The 18,343-nt window shown below is 44.8% G+C and overlaps 2 protein-coding genes across 7 annotated transcripts in view; both read left to right on the top strand.

The window, feature by feature from the left end:
• The window catches only part of Med1 (mediator complex subunit 1), a 38,284-nt gene extending 30,806 nt beyond the window's left edge, over positions 1-7,478 (top strand). For 3 of the 4 annotated variants that reach the window (XM_004633700.2, XM_023718080.1, XM_023718079.1), the window contains 3 exons: positions 1,043-1,138; positions 1,242-1,347; positions 3,109-7,478. In XM_004633700.2, the coding sequence (XP_004633757.1) occupies positions 1,043-1,138; positions 1,242-1,347; positions 3,109-6,346 (3,440 nt within the window). In that variant the 3' untranslated portion in view covers positions 6,347-7,478. The remainder of the gene's footprint in view (positions 1-1,042; positions 1,139-1,241; positions 1,348-3,108) is intronic. The other variant, XM_023718081.1, reaches the window with a different exon arrangement.
• Positions 7,479-11,341: 3,863 nt separating this feature from the next.
• Fbxl20 (F-box and leucine rich repeat protein 20) overlaps positions 11,342-18,343 on the top strand; it is a 114,641-nt gene continuing 107,639 nt past the window's right edge. The window contains exon 1 of one of the 3 annotated variants that reach the window (XM_023718082.1): positions 11,342-11,621. In XM_023718082.1, the coding sequence (XP_023573850.1) occupies positions 11,574-11,621 (48 nt within the window). In that variant the 5' untranslated portion in view covers positions 11,342-11,573. Of the gene's footprint in view, positions 11,622-12,047; positions 12,356-18,343 lie in introns of those variants that run through there. The other 2 variants (XM_004633699.2, XM_023718084.1) reach the window with 2 other exon arrangements.

The raw sequence follows: 18,343 nt of genomic DNA, 5'->3' as shown, positions 1-18,343 counted from the left end.
AAAACTCAGTAAATCAAAATTGAGTTTTAATGAGCTAGATATTAGATTGATATTTGATATAACAGATGAATACAAACTTTTTAAAAAAAAAAAAAAAGATAAATACAAAATTCCAGAGAGGTGTAGGGGTTTAATCTATAATCATAGCACTGTGGGAAGCTAAGGGAGGAGGATCACAAGGTCAAGCCCAGTCTGGATAACAGCACTTTTGTGGATCTTTGTTTTCAAATAAAAATTTTAAAAGGACTTAGGATATAGCTCAGTGTCAAGTCCCAGAGTTCCATAGAACCATCAAAGAGGAAAGACAATATTGGGGCTGGGGAATTGGCTCAGTAGAATAAGTGCTTGCCTGGCAAGCGCAAGGGCCTGAGTTCAACCCCTGGTTCCACAAAACAAAACAATTAGGTATCCTTTCTCTTAGAAAATTAATAGTGTAGTTAATTGTTTTATTCTGGAGAAATTTTTAATAGAACTTTATTTCATCAGGGAATGGTTTTGTGTGTGTGTGTGTGTGTGTGTGTGTGTAACAAAAGTATGGACTTTATTTTTTTATTTTTATTTATTTATTTTTTTTTTATTTGTGTGTGTGTGTGGCCAGCTCAGCCCACCAGGGGGCGGGCCGGCTGGCATGTGGTGCTGGGGGATTGAGGCGTGGTCCCTGTGCTTTGCTACGCTTGTTCCAAGTAGGTGCTTTAGACCACTGAGCCATCTCACCAGCCCAACTGAGTTACATTTCCAGCCCTTTTTTTTTTTTTAAATATTTATTTATTTTTATTTATTACATTTATTTATTGTGTGTGTGTGTGGCCAGCTCAGCCCACCAGGGGGCGGGTCTGGCTGGCATGTGGTGCTGGGGATCGAACCGCAGTCCCTGTGCTTTGCCAAGCTTGTTTCAAGTAGGTGCTTTAGACCACTGAGCCATCTCTCCAGCCCCTGGACTTTAGTTTTAAAGGAGGAAGAAAAATGATTTTATTCTGCATAATTCAGCTGTTTGCTGTCTTATATTTGTTTGATTGCTTTATGGTTTTCCTTTGCCTTTTAGATTCTCCTGGGCTTCTACAGTTTGAAGTGTGTCCTCTCTCAGAGTCCCGTTTCAGTGTATCTTTTCAGCACCCTGTGAATGACTCCCTGGTGTGTGGTGAGTTGTGTGGGCGGCTCACAGCTCTCTTAGGATAGCTGGGTGTTCCCTGTATCTGTTTTAGAATCTATTCCAAGCAGACCCTTTGTATTTTGTCTTTCAGTGGTGATGGATGTGCAGGACTCAACACATGTGAGCTGTAAACTCTACAAGGGGGTGTCAGATGCACTCATCTGCACAGACGACTTCATTGCCAAAGTCGTTCAAAGGTAGCACTAACGTTTCCATCAGAATCCCACTAAGGAGTGTATAAAGTATATTTTTAGTTTTTTTTTTTGTTTTGTTTTTGTTTTTTGCGGAATCAGGGATTGAACTCAGATCCTTGCGTTTGCCAGTCAAGCGCTTATCCTACTGAGCCATCTCCCTGGCCCCTGTATATTTTTAGTATTATTGCTTTGAATTGATTCTTGTCTGCTTTTGGGTTCAAAAGTGATCTGAAACGGTTTCTTAAAAAATGCTATGAAGGGGGCCTGCCCCTTAGCTCACTTCTTTAAGTGGCTGCTTCAACAAAGCAGTCAGGCTCAGCTTGCTGTGGTTCAGTCCCCACAACTCAAGCCAGCCAAACCTGCCCCGAAGGCATTTGGAGCAAAAAACAAACAAAAAACACTATGAAGTGTTAAGCCAGATAGGTAACTTCACAGCTGATAATTAGCATACTGGATGGTGGGGAGAGTTAAATTAAGATGCAAATTTTTTGCACATGTCTCTTTTGTTGCTTTTCAACAAGTATAAGGCTAGTGAGCTTCCTAGAAGCATTAAAACATAATTTTGAGAGTTTTCTAAGGCAGCCACGGGCAGCCTATTATGAAACTAAATTTTATAGGAACACTTTATTTTATATGTTCATTGCAGCATTCAAGAGTATTTAGAACATCTATGGCCCACAAAGCCAGATATAGTACTATCTGGCTCAATAAAAAAAGAATTTCATGTTTTAAAATAAATATTAAGGGGCCAGGGGGAAGACTCAGTAGAGTAAGTGTTTGCCTGGCAAGTCCAAGGGCCTGAATTCAATCCCTGGTTCTGTAAAATAAATAAAAAAATAAATATTAAAATGTATTGTGAAGATAAAAAGTGCCTACCCTGGTCTGGTGTGGTGGTGAATACCTGTAATTCGCATACTAAGAAGGCAGAGGCAGGAGAATTGCTGTAAGCACCAGGCCAGCCGAGGCTACATAGTGAGTTCAAGGCCAACTGAACTACATCATGAGACCCTGTCTCAAAAACAAACAAGTGGGGCTGGGGAGATAGCTCAGTGGCTTAAGCACCTGCCTGGCAAGCACAAGGTGCTGAGTTCGATCCCTGATACCAGGAAAAAAAAGTGCTTTTCCTGAGCCAGACATAGTGGTGTGGGCCTGTAATTCCAGCACTGTGGCGTCTGAGGCTGGAGAATTGTTGTGAGTTTGAGACTAGTCAGGGCTACAAAGTGAGGTCAAAACTAGCCTGAGCTACCAGCAAGACTCTTCCCTCAAAATAAATAAGATTAGTCCTAATGGCATTAGGACATTCACAGTAGTTACCTTTGAGATGATCTAAGCTTTTAAGGTTTAGATCTTAAAAGGTCAGGAGACTTTTGAGTAGTTCATTAGTAAAATCATATGTATTCTATTAATTAGCACAAAAGATGTATCTTCCTGAATTTGATTATCACTAGTTTTAATTTACTTCAAAATGAAATCTAATTCTTTGTACTTTGTTTGTGCTTAGCTTCTGGTATGTGTCTCATAAGAAGTGAAGAGTTGCTTACTGCCCAGGTTCTTTTTAGAATGGGTATGCCCAATGCTTTAGCATTTGCTGCAGCTATTGTTAACCTTACAGATTATTTCTCTGAGCTGAAAACTGCTTACTGCAAACTTCTAATAGCTCATTTAATCTCAGCTAAAACCAGAGCCTGTTTTCCCAAATGAAAAATTGGTTTCATGTAGCACCTAACATAATGTTAATGTTGACTTTTTCATTTTATGTTACAGATGTATGTCCATCCCTGTGACGATGAGGGCTATTCGGAGGAAGGCTGAAACCATTCAGGCTGACACCCCAGCACTGTCTCTCATTGCAGAAACAGTTGAAGACATGGTGAAAAAGAACCTGCCCCCGGCTAGCAGCCCAGGGTATGGCATGACCACAGGCAACAACCCAATGAGTGGTACCACTACACCAACCAACACCTTTCCGGGGGGTCCCATTACCACCTTGTTTAATATGAGCATGAGCATCAAAGATCGGCATGAGTCGGTGGGCCATGGGGAGGACTTCAGCAAGGTATCTCAGAACCCAATTCTTACCAGTTTGTTGCAAATCACAGGGAACGGGGGGTCTACCATTGGCTCGAGTCCGACCCCTCCTCATCACACGCCGCCACCTGTCTCTTCGATGGCCGGCAACACCAAGAACCACCCGATGCTCATGAACCTTCTTAAAGATAATCCTGCCCAGGATTTCTCAACCCTTTATGGAAGCAGCCCTTTAGAAAGGCAGAACTCCTCTTCTGGCTCACCCAGAATGGAAATGTGCCCGGGGAGCAACAAGACCAAGAAGAAGAAGTCCTCAAGATTACCACCCGACAAACCCAAGCATCAGACTGAAGATGACTTTCAGAGGGAGCTATTTTCAATGGATGTTGACTCACAGAACCCTATCTTTGATGTCAATATGACAGCTGACGCCCTGGACACGCCGCACATCACTCCAGCTCCAAGCCAGTGTAGCACTCCCCCAACAACTTACCCACAACCAGTACCTCATCCACAACCCAGTATTCAAAGGATGGTCCGGCTATCCAGTTCAGACAGCATTGGCCCAGATGTAACTGATATACTCTCTGACATTGCAGAAGAAGCCTCTAAGCTTCCCAGCACTAGTGATGAATGCCCTCCCATCGGTACCCCTGTACGAGATTCTTCAAGTTCTGGGCATTCTCAGAGTGCCCTCTTTGACTCTGATGTCTTTCAAACTAATAATAATGAAAATCCATACACTGACCCAGCTGACCTTATTGCAGATGCTGCTGGAAGTCCCAGTAGTGATTCGCCTTCCAATCATTTCTTTCCTGATGGAGTAGATTTCAATCCTGATTTATTGAACAGCCAGAGCCAAAGTGGTTTTGGAGAAGAATATTTTGATGAAAGCAGCCAAAGTGGAGATAATGATGACTTCAAAGGGTTTGCCTCTCAGGCACTAAATACTTTGGGTGTGCCAATGCTTGGAGGTGATAATGGGGAGACAAAATTTAAAGGCAATACCCAAGGCGACACAGTAGATTTCAGTATTATATCAGTCACTGGTAAGGCTTTGGGACCTGCAGAACTCCTGGAACATCACAGTGGTAGCCAGAGTCCTTTATTAGCTACTGGAGACTTGGGGAAAGAAAAGACTCCAAAGAGGATAAAAGAAGGCAATGGTACTAGTAATAGCAGTCTGTCAGGATCAGCATTAGACAGCAAGCCCGGAAAGCGTAGCCGGACCCCTTCTAATGACGGGAAAAGCAAGGATAAACCTCCCAAGCGGAAGAAGGCAGACACTGAGGGCAAGTCTCCATCTCACAGTTCTTCTAATCGACCTTTTACACCACCCACCAGTACAGGTGGGTCCAAATCTCCAGGCAGTTCAGGAAGATCTCAGACACCTCCAGGTGTTGCCACACCACCCATTCCCAAAATCACCATTCAGATTCCTAAGGGAACTGTGATGGTGGGCAAGCCCTCTTCTCATAGTCAGTATACCAGCAGTGGTTCTGTGTCTTCCTCAGGCAGTAAAAGCCATCATAGTCATTCTTCCTCCTCATCCTCATCTTCTGCTTCCACCTCAGGCAAGATGAAAAGCAGTAAATCAGAAGGCTCATCAAGCTCCAAGCTCACGAGTAGTGTCTATTCTAGTCAGGGGTCTTCTGGAGCAAGTCAGTCCAAAACTTCATCCCAGTCTGGAGGGAAGCCAGGTTCCTCTCCTATTACTAAGCATGGACTGAGCAGTGGCTCCAGCAGCACTAAGATGAAACCTCAAGGCAAGCCATCGTCACTGATGAATCCTTTAAGTAAACCAAACATCTCCCCTTCTCATTCAAGGCCTCCTGGAGGCTCTGAGAAGCTAGCCTCTCCAATGAAGCCTGTTCCTGGAACTCCTCCATCCTCAAAAGCCAAGTCCCCTATCACTTCAGGTTCTGGTGGTTCTCACATGTCTGGCACTAGTTCAAGCTCTGGCATGAAGTCATCTTCAGGGTTAGGAACCTCAGGCTCATTGTCCCAGAAAACTCCCCCATCGTCTAATTCTTGTACAGCGTCATCTTCCTCATTTTCCTCAAGTGGTTCTTCCATGTCATCTCAAAACCAGCATGGGAGTTCCAAAGGGAAATCTCCCAGCAGAAATAAGAAGCCGTCCTTGACAGCTGTCATAGATAAACTGAAGCATGGGGTTGTCACTAGTGGTCCTGGGAGTGAAGATGCAATGGACGGTCAGATGGGAGTGAGCACAAATTCTTCTAGCCATCTCATGTCCTCCAAACATAACATGTCAGGAGGAGAGTTCCAGGGCAAGCGTGAGAAAAGTGATAAAGACAAATCAAAGGTTTCTACTTCTGGGGGCTCTGTGGATTCTTCTAAGAAGACTTCAGAGTCAAAAAATGTGGGCAGCACAGGTGTGGCAAAAATTATCATTAGCAAACATGATGGTGGCTCTCCCAGCATTAAAGCCAAAGTGACTTTGCAGAAACCTGGGGAAAGTAGTGCAGAAGGGCTCAGGCCACAGATGACCTCCTCCAAAAACTATGGCTCTCCACTGATCAGTGGTTCTACTCCAAAGCATGAACGTGGCTCTCCCAGCCATAGTAAGTCACCAGCCTATACACCCCAGAACCTGGACAGTGAAAGTGAATCAGGTTCCTCCATAGCAGAGAAGTCTTACCAGAACAGTCCCAGTTCAGACGATGGCATCCGACCACTTCCAGAATACAGCACAGAGAAACATAAGAAGCACAAAAAGGAAAAGAAGAAAGTCAAAGACAAAGACAGAGACAGGGACAAAGACAGGGACAAAAAAAAGTCTCACAGCATCAAGCCAGAGAGTTGGTCCAAATCACCCATCTCCTCAGATCAATCCTTGTCTATGACAAGTAACACAATCTTATCTGCAGACAGGCCCTCAAGGCTCAGCCCTGATTTCATGATTGGGGAAGAGGATGATGATCTTATGGATGTGGCCTTGATTGGCAATTAAGAAACTTGTTTTCTAAAGAAACATGGCCAGAGAAGAAACTGTTGATAAGTTTATATGTAAACCAGTACAAGGCAGGAGTCAGTGAGGTCTGATTTTATGTTTAAGAATCCAAAATGGCATGGCTTTGACAAGCTGGGTGAATTTAGAAACATATTTCCAGACCCTACTGAAGAGACCACAGGGTTAGATTCTGGCTATCAAGAATTCCTTACTCCTTTGTCAGAAAGAAAATGCTAAAAATACTTGCTTAAGAATGGGAGGGGGAGGGATGGGAAAGGGAAGGAGAGGGAAGGGTGGGAAACCAGTTTTGTGGGAAATATTCATATATATTTTTCCTCCCTTTTTTCACTTATAGGCCATGTTTTAAACTCATTTTAGTGCATGCATTGAAGGGCTGGGCAGCAAATGAAAAAGCAATACATTCCTTGATGCATTTGCATGAAGGTCGTTTGCCTCTGTTTGGGTAATTGTCCATTTGAGGCATGGGCAAATGAAGGACTTGGGTCATTTTGGACACTTAAGCAATGTTTGTTTCTTCAGAGTGACTGCGGGAGGGAAGATTTTAGCTATTTATTTGTAATATTTTAACCCTTATGTTTGTTTTTATACGTTCCTTTCTAAATCTATGAAGTTTAGGGTTCAAAATGATGGCAGGCGGAAGAGCAAGGCTTATTGGGTGGTAGTGAGCTGGTAGCTTGTGCTGATGTGGCATCAAGCCCAGGCATGCTAGAGCCCACCCTTGGAGTGAAATAGAAAAACCAAACTGATACTTTATTTTATGAAGTTTTTCATAGGTTTCAGACAGGAATATTAGCAGTTACTTCCCTGTGGAGGTACTGATTTACACTTTTTTTCCTTTTAAAAAAGCTAGGGTGGCTATTTGGGATGTAAACATGTTTTCAGATGCAGTAAGATGTAATAGGGGACAGCCTTCCTGATCCAGTGGCATGAAAACCATTACAGAATTCACAGTTCTCCGAATTCCACAATGTGCCAAAAGTCCACATCCCAGCTTTTAGTTCTCCGGAGAACTGATGCCATTCCTAAGAGCTGAGCTCTTTGTTTCTCTTCATCAAAAGGAGGAGTTCAGACTTTCATCACTCCACTGTATGCTCCCTGGGATAAAGTAGTTAAAAAAAAAAAAAAAAAAATGCAGCCATAGTTCACTTAAAACAATTTCAAGCTCACTTGAAGTAATGGGGGCCTGGAATGCTAGGTGAGCATGAAGATAAACCCTTGCTACTATGTAGCAACACAATTGGACCTTTTTGGAGAAACAGGTCTGAGTCTGGATTCTGCAAGACATCAATGAGAAGCCTTTCTCACAAATACAGAAATCCAGGAGACTGTTTGAGTGCAACAGAAGTTCTCAGTGTTTGGAGGGTCCTCTCAAAATTCTGCGGCCTTAGATTTTGACACCTGCACTGTGCCATTCCTGATGATTCCATTCAGGATCTTATCAGTGGAGCGGGGCAGAGTCCCCAGCACAACTCTTCTGGATTACAAAACAAAAAACCACCACCAGGTGATTGATGTGTGTGTGTGTCATAAGTGGAGTGACTTCATCAGATATGGAAGATTTCTATATTCGGCTCTCTCTGCAGGTTGGAGTTAGTATCGGGTTGGAATATCTGCTTAGGCTTTCTTTCCTGTCTCATCCTCTAAGTGTTCTCCCTTTTCTGGTCATCAGCTCTCAAAAACTCCGCCACTTTTGAGTCGCATGATAATAAGGAGTAGGAAGAGAAACATTGCAAAGTGGAGCAAGAAAAGTTATCAGTTACCATATCAGAGTCAAATGTCTTGGGTGACACTGAGGAGGACATGGGCAAGGTGACACCAGAGTGCTTTATCTTGTGGTGCTGATACAGTTAGCAGCCTCTCAGACATACAGACAGGTTGGATTTCTCACAAGTTTGTTAAGTAGTTTTGAGTCCTTTCCCATTGGTTTCTGCAAGAAATTTTTAAAGTTACATAGTTTTAAAGTTTGTTTTGGGTGGGGAAGTCAAGTGGGGGATGTACTGCACAGTATCGGGCTCAGCTCCCCCAAGCAGAGCCAGCAAATACCAAAATGAGTAAACTGGGAAGCTTTTTCTCTTTTTCTGTCTTCATCCCAGATCAAAGAATCCTGAGTTAGGATCTGGATGAAGGATAAGCCCCTGAATTGTCGATGGGCACACCCCACACTCTGACCCAGCATCTGAACTTGCTTAACAGGGAGCCGGGGCTAAACTGCTTCACCCTGCCTGAGAACCAGGGAGCACTGCATTTCTTCACAGGGTGGAGGAGAAGAGGCAGAATAACCAAGCCTGGGACACCTCCCTTCTGTCTAATTGTACTCATTCTCCTGTTTCAAAAGACGGCAAAGATGTGAGGTCAACTTCTACCTATCTGCTGCTGCTGGTGTCTTATGTATTTTTAGTTTGACCTGATTCCTCTTGTCTTTTGGCTTCGTGTTAGGGGTTTTTGGTCAAAATCTGCTCTGATGTACATGAAGGTTTCAGGTTCAAATTCAGTGTGTCTTAAAACAAGTGTTGTTTGGTGGGGGGAACAAGTAGGAAATAGTTGCCAAAACCAGGCTTGAGGTTGGTGATTCTTCAAAAGAATTTTTCTTCCTCGGATCTGGGTATCTGAAAATTTAGTACAGCAATATGAATTTTTACAAGAAACCCTTCCAGGGTGCCCATGAGTCATACAGTATCCACAGTGAGTCACTTAAAGCAGATGTCAGTATGGGAAACATTACTCACAATCCCTGGGCAGTCTCACTTTCTTCATTTCCATCCCTGCTTCCTGCCCATTTACTTCTATCCTTGTGTTAGTATTTTGAGGGCAGGGAATACTTAATAATCTCAGAGGCTAAGTTGGGAAACATGCTCAGCTACAAGATCTGAATTTTAAATTTTGAGTTTCAAAATGTACATCAGGAGCAGTGGAGAGGGTCTTTTTTCTAAAAGTCTCAAATTTGATTTTATGTGTGTATGGCCGTTCTGTAAATACTTTGGGATTTTTCATTTTTTGAACGTGGACAAAACCTGTGGGATTTTTTTCCCTGAAACATTACAGAAACTTTATTTACATGCAAATAAATTTATTTGATAAAAAGTAATATGACTATGTGTAATAAAATTTTGACCTCTGAATGATTTTCATTTGTTCAGCTTTTCAAAAAACCACTTAAAAAGTTGGTCAAAAGTAAGATCTTTTGTAAGTACCATTATAAAAAGAATCCACTGGAAAGTAAAATTGACAAGACCTAAGAAAGGGTCTTGTTTTGTTTTCATTATATTTGACTTACCTTTGTGTACCACCTTTTCAGCTTTTTGGAGTTGTTACTAATTTATTGGTTCTTGTTAAGAGAAAAAGAGATGTGACTAGACTAGCAGCCTGGTTTTTCCCACTGGTTGAAATGAAATAAAAACACTAAGGGTATCTGGGACCAGAGGAGAGGGTCATGTGTAGACCTGAGTTTGTGGGCCTGAGAATGTGTTTTCAGAAGCTAGTTCTTTGCCTCAGAAGCCCTCTCTAGGATATAAGTGCTTTCAGCATTGAGTAAGGGAGACAGACCGGAAGTGAGTCAAAGGCCAATATGAATATATACTGGTTCCCAGGATGAACTTATCTAAAGAATCACAAATATAATTATTTTTAAATGTATTTGCTACAGGGTCTCACTATGCAGCTCACACACGTAGTAATCCTGTTTTCAGCTTCCCCAGTGCTGGATTACAGGTGTGTGCCACCGTGCCCGGGGACGGGCCTCTAGAGCAGCGTGTGGTGCCAGGCATCGAACTCCGGTGCCTGCGTTTAGCAGGCTTAGTCTGCTGAGCTGTCTCGCCAGCCCGATAATAAAAATTTTAAGAAGTGATAACATTGGGTTTCAGCCCCAATCACCTGAAATATGCCTGTTCTTAAAGGTCTGCAGTACTTGTTATTCTATTTATTTATTTGTGTGTGTGTGTGTGTGTGTGTGTGTGGCCAGCTCAGCCCACCAGGGGGCGGGGCTGGCTGGCATGTGGTGCTGGGGGATTGAACCGCGGTCCCTGTGCTTTGCTAAGCTTGTTCTAAATAGGTGCTTTAGACCACTGAGTCATCTCACCAGCCCCAGTACTTGTTATTCTTTATTTTTTTATTTTTTGGCAGAACCGGGGGCTGAAAGCATTTGTTACTTTTAAATGTTTATTTCTTCATTGGATTATTAACAGGCCAGGCTCAATTAAAAGACGTGTGAAGAAAAATACACTGCATTAGCAGCACACAGCACTTCTCTCTGGATTGTTGGAATATATAATACAATTTCTGGTATTTCATGGTTGGGATATTTTATAGGTTGTCTTTCTATAAAAGTTTTTTTTTTTTTTTTTTTAATGTGTTTGGTACAGGGTCTCTCACTAGGCAGCACAGACTCCTAGTGATGCTGTTTTCAGCCTCCCCAGCGCTGGGATTACAGACGGCATAAACAGTGTCGCGGGTCGAACCTGTTCAACTGCTGAGCTACCTCACTGACCATTCTACGCCTGATCCTTAATTTGTGTAAATCGTTCATAAACTCCGTACCTTGGGGGCTAGATTTGTTTAAAAAAATGACTTTTTGTTGTTTACAGTGTCTCCTATCGCTGGCTTGCCTCGAGCTCACTATGTTGCTCAGGCAGGCCACGAATTCGCAGCGACCCTCCTGCCGCAGCCTCCCGAGTTTTGGAATTACAGGCGAGTGCCACCGCACCCAACTAAAAGATGACTGATGGGGTTATACAATCAAAGTTCCAGTTTCCCAGCGCTACTGCCCCCGCCTACTGTTCCCGCACGCTTGTTTCTCCCGCCAAAATGGCGTCAGGCTGAGGCTCTCATCAATCAGTGTGCTGATTGGACAGCAAACGGGCGCTGCCGTCCATTGGCCGCCCGCGGCACCGAGGGCGGGGCAGCCAAGGGCCCCCATTGCCCAGCCCACCCCCTCCCGCCGACGCGCGCCCCTCCCCCGCCGGAGGGAGGGTGCCCAGCTCTGGCGCGGCACCCCTGACCCGGCGCCGGAGGTGCGGCCCGCCTGCTACCCCCGGAGCAGAGCTGTGCGCTAGGACCACCGTCAGCGCCGTAGGCCATGCACAGAGGGACGCTCGCCCCGCGGCGGGCCCCCAGGTCTCCCTGCAGTGCCCCTTAATGTAATCCACTGGTACGGCGGCGACATCAGTGGCAGCGCTGCCCCCATCCCGAGACGTCCAGAAAGAGGAGGAAAATGGCTCCGAGCAGGGATCGCCTGCTGCACTTCGGGTTTAAGGCGACCGTGAGTGACAGGCGAAGGGGCTGGTTGTCGGAGGGTGCAAGACCCAGCCTGCGGGCAGGGGAGGAAGGACGGGCCGGGGGCCCCAGCGAGGCGGGGGCGGCTCCGCGTGGGCCGTGCGCGCGTGGGCCGCGACGAGGGCGGCTCGGGCAGTGCTCCTGCCCGGCTCTCGCGGGCGTCCGCGAAGTCGCAGGCTCGCCCCGCCCCACATCTACAGGCTCGGCGCTTCCCAGCGCGCCTTCTCCCGGGGGGCGGCGGACTCGGGGCGGGAGGGCTCCGGCCACAGCCGATCTCCTGCTCCCGCCGCTCGCGGGCGCCGTCCGGCCGCGCTGGGGGAGGGGCGGCCCCTCCGGCGCACGCTCCCCCGCCCCCCCGCGCGTTGGGGGCGCTCTGTCCAATCACGAGCGGCGTTGCTGGCAGGTGGGGAGTGTTTTTGTTTTGGGTTGAAGTTGAGGCTGAGGAGGGAGCCCAGCTAGCGACAAGCGGTCGTCGCGGCCGCGGGCGCCGAGGGAGGTAGTGGAGGAGGTCCTGTCAGAGCCTAGAGGTCGCTCCTCCCCGCGCGACTGTCCCATCCTCGTTCCTGCTCCGCCGCAGCCGCCGCCTCCGGGTCCCGGAACTCGCGGGCCTGCCCAGGGCCGCTGCGCTTTGCACTCCGCACGCCGCAGCGCCCTGCCCGGGCCGCACCCGCCGGCCTCATGAGGAGGGACGTGAACGGAGTGACCAAGAGCAGGTTTGAGGTGTGAGCCTGAGGGGGCCGCGGCTCGGTAGTCCACCCGTCCCCGGGCGTCCGTCCCTTTGCCACCGGGGGGATTAGCGCGGGCGCCCTGGTCCCCTCCCCCGACCGCCCGGCTCGCCATTCTCCGCGCAGTCCTCGGCCGCCGCCGGAGCATCTCGCGTGTCTAGCGGGGAAGCCGGGGAAGCCGGGGGCCCGGGCTATTTCCTAGTCGGAGACCTCGGTTTCCCCCGAGCCGGGGGGTGGGAGCCTGGACGGTAGAGACGGCCGCCGTCCTCGTTGCGCTAGGTTTGGGTATTGTTCTGGTACTTCCTCTTCGTTCCCGTTTACTCCGAGTTTTTGCAGCTCATTGTTTTTAGGAACCCTCCGAAGTCTGCGTGCTTCGAGGCTGGGACGAAGGTTTGAGAGAGTTGAGAAACTCCCACCGGTCTGTCTCTTACGAACTTTTTTTCCTCCGCGCCGACGGTTTACAGTCCTGGAATTGAGACCGTGACCGCGGGGCAAAGAGTGGTCTTAAGTGGGGAAGGGGATCCTTTGGGAAGAGAAGTATTGTTAGCTACTGATGGAATAGAGTATCGTAGTACAATAATGAGCCGGAAGATTCATTGAGGGGATAAGAGAGAGAAACTTACCCAAGCAGACGAGTAAATGTTACCTGGCCTTTCTGGCGTAGAATCAAGCTGACCTGGGATCACTCTCGGCTCAGTGTGTATCTGGAGGTGTTTGTTCATCTCCATTTGAAAAATGAAATTGTAAGCTGATGTGACAACGCATTCAGGAAACAGTTGGGAGCAGGTGTGGAAATCTTCCCTAAGGATCTTGAATTTAGTCTTTTTCTGTTTACCAGGAAAATACTCATCGGAGGTTAAGATAGGACATGTTTAGGGAAAGTTTAAATTCGGAGCTGCAGTGTTAAGTTGGGGATGAAGAGTGTAGACAGTCAATAAATGGGTGGCTTTAGGGTTTTCATATGGTATAATTTAATGGTGGAAAGTACTATAGTACGTGTCATTTGGTGTTATTTTAACAGGACTTTCTGTTGCCCTTATGTAGTCTGGTCCATAGGTTAATTTATGGTGGTTTGGTACTGTAAAAGTCCAGAATGTCACTGAAATTACTGAAATGACATTTGGCAAAAGAGAAATTAAAAGAGAGGCTCAGATACAGAAGACTGAGTAGGGACAGTGTTTTGCTGCTGCAAGTAGCTCATTATTATTTTGCTATTTACCTTAGATTATTGAATAAATATTGGGCAGACTTTTTTATCCGTATATGTTTTAACATTTTATCACTATTTAAAATTTTTATAATTATTTTGTTTTCTGGGTTTTATTTTGTTTTGTTTTTATGTATTTGGTACAGGATTTCACTACTCAGCTCAATCCACCTGTTTCAGCCTCCCCAGTGCTGGGATTACAGGTGTGGCCACCACACCCGGTTTTTGTTTTGTTCTTGAGACAGGATCTTGCTCTGTAATTCAGCCTCTTGGTTTGAACTCACTGTGTATCCCAGGCTGATCTCTAAGACAGCTCTACTACTTCAGCCCCCTGAATGCTGGGATTGACTTGTTTTTTTAATTTATGCTTTATCTGTAATAGTGGCGTGCTAAAATAAAGTTTATTGCTTTCTTAAGCATATCTGTTTATCATGATGGTTATGTAACTAGTAACAAAAGCTTGCTCAATATGAGCTGAAACAATAAAAAAAAATGAGGGGCCTTTTTTTGTATACTGTCAATGATCAAAACAAGTTATAAACCAAGTAGCTGTTTTTTTTAGTATGATGTGTTTCATGCCACAATACAAATGGAAATGGCTAGACTAGAAATGATTTATGTTAATGAATCTCATTATCTGAAGTTTTTGTTCTGAGACAGAGTTGTGCTATTTAAGCCTAGCTGGCCGTGAACTTGCTGTGTAACTCAACTGTAGTCCTCAAATTTTCCGTCCTCCTCTCCACCTCCCCACCTCCCCAACTTCCCAGTGCCATGATTATGGGTTTGAACCACCAAGCCAGTTAATTAAGTATTCAAAAGTTATCTTTTTATTGATCTAATTTATGACAATTACTAGTATATAGGCTTCTTAGAAGGAAACTTATACTACTTTTTTTTTTTTGGTGGAACTGGGATTGAACTCAGGCCCTTGCGCTTGCCAGGGAAGCTCTTATTCCACTGACCCATCACCCCGACCCCTTTTTTTAGCAGCTTTTTTTTTTTTTTTTTTGAAACATGCTAATTCACTGAAAATTATTGAAGATGTAGCCTCTTCCTGTCTGCAACATGATTTTTTAAATCCTTAAAGGTATATTGAAATAGGTGGTAGGTAGTATTAAGATTATAAGCAGATAGTTGATCTCCAAATGATAACTTTTGTAAGTGCAGGAAATCTTTATATAACAAATAATAGGTAATTTCAAATTGTGGCCATGATTCATAGAAAAAGTGAAATACTTTTTCTTAGGGAAGATAACTAAAATTTACAAGTGTGATCTTTTAAAAGTTGATTTAAAGCAGGAAGTGGTGGTGCACTCCTATAATTGTAGCACTCTGGAGACTGAGGCAGGAGGACACTTGCAAGTTTGAAACCAGCCTGGGCTACAAAATGCACTCAAGGCCAGCTTGAACTGCACAGCAAGACCCTCTATTGAAAAGACCAAAAACAAAAAACCAACATTGATTTATTTTTTTTTAATTTTTTTTAACATTTATTTATTGTGTGTGTGTGTGTGTGTGTGTGTGTGTGTGGCCAGCTCAGCCCACCAGGGGGCGCGGCTGGCTGGCATGTGGTGCTGGGGGATTGAACCGCGGTCCCTGTGCTTTGCCAAGCTTGTTCCAAGTAGGTGCTTTAGACCACTGAGCCATCTCTCCAGCCCCCACCAACATTGATTTAGTCAAATCTTTTTGTAAGGAATATTTTTTTTAGTATGCTTTTGCATGTTGTAACTGGAGGCTACATGCTTTAAATCTCACCCTCAGGGACAGAGCTATAAAAAGTATTTAATGGGCTGGAGAGATGGCTCAGTGGTCTAAAGCACCTACTTGAAACAGGCTTGGCAGAGCACAGGGACAGCGGTTCGATCCCCAGCACCACATGCCAGCCAGACCCGCCCCCTGGTGGGCTGAGCTGGCCACACACACACACAATAAATAAATGTAATAAATAAAAATAAATAAATATTAAAAAAAAAGTATTTAAGTTAAAACCAATGTAAAATGCTGGACATAGTGGCCCATACCACCTGTAATCCCAGCACTCTGGGAACCTGAAGCAGGAGGATTGTCATAAATTCAATCCCAGCCTGGGCTACATAGGAAGTTCAGCCTGAAGTATATAAGGAGATGTCTTTTTTTTGTTTTTTGGGGTTTTTTTTGGCAGAACCGGGGATTGAACTCAGGCCCTTGCACTTGCCAGGGAAGCGCTTATTCCACTGAGCCATCTCCCCAGCCCCTTGGCTAGCATTTGGATCCAGATTTAGAATTTTGTTTTAAATTAAATTTCTCCACTTTGGCCCAGTCTTTTTCCATATCAGGGATTGAACCAGGACCTTGTGAATGTTAGGCAAGCAGTCAGTCAGTCAAGTCTGTCTGTCTTTTCATATTTTAAGATAGGAGCTAGACAAGTTGGCTTGGTTGACCCTTCAGTCAGTCTCTAGTTTCCCAAAAAAGATAGGATTATAGTTGTGTGCAACCATGCCCAATATGTATCCTTTTTTTCTTTTTAGATAAAGTCTTAACCATCAAGTTTATGTTAGTCCTGAACTCCTTCCTGTGTAGCCCAGGCTGGCCTTAAATTCACCAGTCTTACTGCCTCAGCTGTGTAACTGCAGCGATTACAGGCATAGGCCACCAGGATGAGCTGTAAAGTCTTTTTTTTTTTTTTCAGTCTTTTTTTAGGGGAGGATTATTTTTTGTTTTTGGTTCCAATGATCAAACCCAGGGCTTTGAGCTTGCTAGGCAAGTGATCTACTGCTGAGCCAAATCCCAGCCCCTTTTATTTGGTCCTTTTGAGGCAGGGTCTCATTATGCAGTTTAGGCTGGCCTTGAACTTACTTTGTAGCTCAGGCTGTTATCAATTCACAATGAACCTCCTGTGTCAGCCTTCCAGAGTGCTGTAATTACAGGCATGTGCCACCACATCTAGCTTTGCTCACCTTTTTTTTTTTTGGTATTTTAGGGAAGGGTCTACAGGATGTTCCGGGTCTCACTACTAGATCAGACTCCTAGTGATCCGCCTGTTTACAGTCTCCCAAGAGCTAGGGTTACAGGCATGCACCACTACTGTCTAGTCTCAGTTGAGACAATTGCTCTCTCAGTGGGCCCCAGGGCGGGGCCAACAGGGCAGGCCCAGGGATGGAACCCCGGCTCCTTTGCTTACTTGTAGGCTCTTTAACCTGCGGAGCTATTTATTTGGTTGGCCTGCTCACCTTTTTGAGACAGGGTTTTGGTGTGCAGTTTAAGTTGGCCTTGAACTCACTTTGTAGCCCAAGGAAGGTCTTAAACTCACATCAGTCACAGGCCTGTGCCCTGAAACAGTCTTAATCACTTTGTTTTTTTTTTTTTTTTGTTTTTTTCTTTCTTTTTGCTAATACTGGGGTTGAATTGAACCCAGGCTTTACCAGCCAAGTCTGGGCTTGAATTTATGCTTCCTTCCTTCCTTCCTTCCTTCCTTCCTGCCTGCCTTGCTTCTTAGACAGTCTCCCTATACAGCTCTAGGCTAGCTTTGAGCTTACTTTGTTGCCCAGACTGATCTTGAACTGGCAACAATCCTCCTGCCTCAGCTTCCTGAATGCTGGGATGGGCTTGAATTTTCATACTGTCCTGTCAGGGTGCTGGGATTATATGTATGCTCCACTTCATCCAGGTCCCCCCCTCCCACTGAGCCATCTCCCCGGCCCCTGCATCCAGCTTTAAAGTCTTGTATCTTTATGTTGTAGATAGTTTGTCAGCTGGAACTGTGTTTATTGGTGATGCTTCTTAATCTTAATTTTGTGACAGGCAAAGATTTCCATTTCTCCCCTGAGCAGTACTGTTTCCCAACTGGTGACAGACTAGAAATGAATTGAAAATTTCAGTAATCTCACCAGTATAAGACTGTGGTTTTTGGAAGGTATTTTTAGATGTTCAAAATAAAATATTCCATGACAACAGGAAAACCCAAGGATAGGAGGGGAAAGAAAAGAGTGCCCTTACTTTGACCAAATTTAGCAGCCTGTACATAGTTATCTTTATACTGTTTTCCTATTTGATCTTACAGACTTAGTGAATTTTTATTTTTTTGATTTATTTTTATTTTTAAAAAATTTATTTATTTATTTTTTGTATTTTAGGGAAGGGTCTACAGGGTTTTCAGGGTCTCACTACTAGATTGGACTCATAGTGATCTGCCTGTTTACAGCCTCCCAAGAGCTGGGATTGCAAGGGCACTGCTACCAAGCACAGTCTCCGTTGTCATCACAGTGTGCCCCAGGGGTGGGACCAGCCCGGCAGGCCCAAACCTCCACCATCTGCTGAGGTATTTGACTGTCCCCTGAATTTTTAAATTAGACTCTTACCCATGTATTAACTCAGGAAAACTTGAGACATCCACATCTGATTTTAAAATCTTAATGCATTTGAGTCTGATTCATAGAAAATTTTTTTTTCTTTTTTTGCAATACCAGAGATCAAATTTAGGACCTTGTGCTTGCCAGGCAAGCACTTATTCCACTGAGCGATCTCCCCAGCCCTTCATAGAAAGTTTTTAATGTAGTCACAACTATCAGTGGGTGGTGGTTCTGAACTACAGGACAAGATCTTGCTGCTTGGTCTTTTTTTTTTTTTTCCGTACTTGGAATCTAACTCAAGACCTTGCACTTGTCAGGCAGGCTCTGCACCACTGAGCTATAGCCTCAGCCCTCTTGCTTAGTGTTGACTCATTATATAACTTTAAAAAATAAAAGATATGTTCAAGTTTGTTATACTTGTAAGAAATTTGCATTAGCTTTTTTTTTT

Source organism: Octodon degus, unplaced genomic scaffold, assembly GCF_000260255.1.
Source record: "Octodon degus isolate 3935 unplaced genomic scaffold, OctDeg1.0 scaffold00056, whole genome shotgun sequence".
NCBI lineage: Eukaryota > Metazoa > Chordata > Mammalia > Rodentia > Octodontidae > Octodon > Octodon degus.
Note: the sequence above shows the minus strand (reverse complement) of the source record. Positions and strands in the feature narration are given on the sequence as shown.